Consider the following 3,602-nt stretch of genomic DNA (forward strand, 5'->3'; position numbering starts at 1 on the left):
TTTTAGAATTTTTTTAGACTAAAAAACTACTTTAAGAAGCATAAACAAAAACTATTCCAAACAAAGCCATAATTCACTACTAAAACTAGAGCAACATGCATTACATGCTAGTATATCAAATGCATATTATACTAAATCATACACTAAAGAAGAGATATGGAGAGAGGTCCCTAAAAAATAACTTCAGAATTTCTGTGTTGCTGAAACAAGCAAGGTGGTGTGGTTCCACCATTCAAAAACTCAGGCTCTTAACCATCAAGAAGGTCCAACACACATTACAAACTAATTATCTAAAGAAAAACCTCTTTAATTCCAAAAAAAAAATCCATCAATATTCAGGACTATCCATTTTCCTCTCATTAAAAAGAGAGAAATTTATATGAAACATAGAGCATCTTCAACAGTGAGCTCAAACTGGAGAGAGAACAAAATATAATTTCCTCTTCTTATCCTCCCTACCTTCCTCCCCCTCACTCTCACCACCTGGTCCCAATTCTGATGGTGGGTAGACAAACTCCACATGGCTTGAGGAAAAGGCCAAAAATTCATCTCTGTCTCCCACAAAACATTCATTCTCTCTTCAAATTGCGATTTTCCCCCACTTATCAGCACCAATAGCTTCAATAATCTGCAAAAAACTACGAATCAGAAAGCCTTAAACTTACAGTTTATACTGAATCACTACAAGTTTATTAACATAGATCAGAAATAAACTTGCAAAGTTCAACCTTTTTCTTCATATTTCCTGCAAAACTAACCCTCCATCACATACCCAAAAAGAAGATTCTTACTTAGCTTCTTTGGGTCGCTTTCTTACTGCTTCTCAAAGCAGCTTTCTATTTTTTTAGTAGAAAGCCGCTTTAAGAAACAGGAAGAAAGCAGTCCCAAACGAAGCCTTAAACATAGAAAGAGAGAAATTATTTCATAAGCAACTTCTTTTTTACTGAAAAATCCTATTTTTAAGTGAAACACGTAAGTTTGGGTGAATTAGCTTATGAAAACAGTTTGTTTGCGGGCAGAAAAATTGAAGGATAGGAGAAATGTTGTGAGGAATTTAATTTTTCTTTTTGTTTGTTTAAGAAAAAATTGCATCAGTACTTAAAAGGAGAAATTGATGTGGTACCTACTTAGATATGGGATGGATCTATTTGAATAGTAAAGCATTAATTAATACAAAATCAAATCAGGCTTTTAATGATTTATCATCTGGTAACAGCGACATCAAGCAGGGTATAAACAGAAGAATCTCTATCTGAGCATCAGCTTAGTGCTTTCATAAAAGCTTACCATCTTTCTTTTTCATTAGATTTCTGGCAAATAGAAGGCAGATGACCAGGAATCCAAGAGCTGCAGCCCCTCCCACTACAATGGCTACTGTCTTCCCTGTTTGCTGACCTGATTCAAAGGCAACCGGAAAAAGGAGAGAGCTTCAAATTTCCATGGAGGAAGAAAATTGTGTAAATTTAAATAACTTGTCTGCAATTCATTAGAATTTGATGGAAATCAGGAAGGATGCTGTGGAATCAATTTTTTTTTTTTTTCATTTTTTAAGAAGATTTAGATGTGCCTATAAACTACTCCTTTCCTAATTTGTGAAGGGGTAGTTGCCCACCTAATCACCCTATTAAAAAACTGCAAGAAAGCGAGCCATATAAGAAGATTATACTCTCACGTGAAAAATGACATATAAACTATCATTGATTGGATTGCAAGTTTGATATGAAATATGTGATATGGAAGTCGATAAAAGAAATTTACAGAAGAGGAAAAGTTAAAAAAAGAAAGTTCAGTAATTTTTTGAAATCCATACAAAATAATCGAGGACAGCTAGACCAAATGCAAATGGAAAGAACAGAAAGTATAAGATTCGAAGAACAATCCAAATCCAATTTCACAATCAAACTTGATGATTAGAGGAAGTAGGTATAAAGTGCATCTAATTAAACTTGCTAGTTTCATCACTTCGGAAGTGTCAGAAAATCCAAATTCTAAATAGATATCCAGATCGTAGATCAAAAGAAAACTTGCTTATAAAGTACTGAAAATCATCATGAATACCTACCTCCTCCAACGCTGTCTCCACCCCCGCCGCCGCCGCCGCCGCCGCCACTCCCGCCGCCGTGGGGAACTCCGTTGGGGTAGTAGTTGTAACTAATGTAGCACTTATCAAGATAAACCTGGCCGGAGCTAGCCCCCCCGCACTCGACTTGCGACTTCTGCACCGCTTGCTGGACACACTCGCCGCAGTCAGCTGAAGAGAGATCTCCCTCACACTGCGCCATGGCGTAGACCGATTGGTAACTAGTGGCGAAGAATCCTCCGCCGCCAGTCACCCCGTTCTCCAAGCTCGAGAGAGCGGTGTCCCTCTTCTCCTCAAATCCCTCCCCACCACCCCCACCAGAACCGCAGGTCTTGTAAAGCATCTGTGTGCCCGACACCTGCGGAAATCCAGAGATCTCGTAGAGCGAGTAGCAGCCAGCAAGCTGGATGCGCGCGGCCACCGTAGCTCCGCAGAGAGAGCTCCACATCTGAACGGCTTTCGCAACGCAAGCGGCGCAGTCGGAGGAGCTGAGATCGCCGCGGCATTGGAAGAGACCAAAGATTGGTTGGCCGGAGGAGGATGAGGTGGTGGTTTTGTAGAACTTGGAGGCCGCCGATTGAGAGATAATGGTAGAGGATAGAGAGGCAAGGGTCTGCTGTGCTCCGCCGGCGCCACCGCCGGGAAATTGCTGGTTTGCGCAGCCCTTATATATGAGATCGTAGATGTTGGCGGCGGAGGCGCCGGCAAGTAGCGATACGAGACTGAGGAGAACCGTCGGGAATAGGAGAATCGGTTGTGGGGCAGAAATTGGGAGAGAGGGGGGCTTGGAAATGCCCATCTAGGGTTTTTCTCTCTCCCCACCGCCTCTTCGCTTCAGTCTTTCTCTCTCTATCTAGCTGTGATTCTCCTTCTCCATGCCTACTCTCTCCTCTTTTCAATTACTCGTTTCTCTCTCCACAGCCTTTTTCTTTTTGCCAACTTTTTGCTCACCTTGTTCATATTATGTTATTCAATGAAAGATAGGAAGATAATAGACCTTCAGTTTTTCAGTTTTTTTTTTTCTAATTTTCTTTGCAACGGTAGTAATAACCTCATTTATTTGAAAATTTAGAATTAGGAAAAATTATTATGTGCGGCATCTGGACATCAATTTAGACGCACCACGTCATCTAATGCATAATGCATTTGATGATGTGGTGCGTCGTGATTGATCTCCAGACATGCTCCGACACCACACAAAATAATCTCTCTAGAATTATGTGCTGAAATGTATTGAATTGAGTTTGATTTGATATATCATCAAAAAATTATCTTGATCGGGCACGAATCTCGAGGCAAAATCAACCAGGAAACTTTAAAAATTAAATTCGGAATCATCTGAACTCTGATTTCAGCAAACTTATTGTCAAACTGAGCGTCTCGGAAATACGAACCCAACGACACCAAATTCAACTCAATCCGAGCCCAAATGAGCCCAAATGAAAGCACCCAAAGTAATGTTGGAAAGTTCATACTGCAATTTGAGTTATCAAACGGTCTTCGATTTTAACGAGCTTATAAT

The 3,602-nt window shown here is 40.3% G+C and overlaps 1 protein-coding gene across 1 annotated transcript; it reads right to left on the reverse strand.

Annotated features, from left to right (window-relative positions):
• Positions 1–255: 255 nt before the first annotated feature.
• Positions 256–3,003, reverse strand: LOC110096294 (plasmodesmata-located protein 3). Its single transcript, XM_020822166.2, has 3 exons — positions 2,063–3,003; positions 1,288–1,395; positions 256–628 (listed from the first exon to the last, which is right to left on the reverse strand). The coding sequence occupies exons 1-3, from the start codon at positions 2,877–2,879 to the stop codon at positions 621–623; spliced, it is 933 nt and encodes a 310-aa protein (XP_020677825.1). The 5' UTR covers positions 2,880–3,003; the 3' UTR covers positions 256–620.
• Between the last annotated feature and the right edge of the window lie 599 nt (positions 3,004–3,602).

The sequence above is a fragment of the Dendrobium catenatum genome, unplaced genomic scaffold, assembly GCF_001605985.2.
Source record: "Dendrobium catenatum unplaced genomic scaffold, ASM160598v2 fragScaff_scaffold_186, whole genome shotgun sequence".
In the NCBI taxonomy this organism is placed as follows: Eukaryota; Viridiplantae; Streptophyta; class Magnoliopsida; order Asparagales; family Orchidaceae; genus Dendrobium; species Dendrobium catenatum.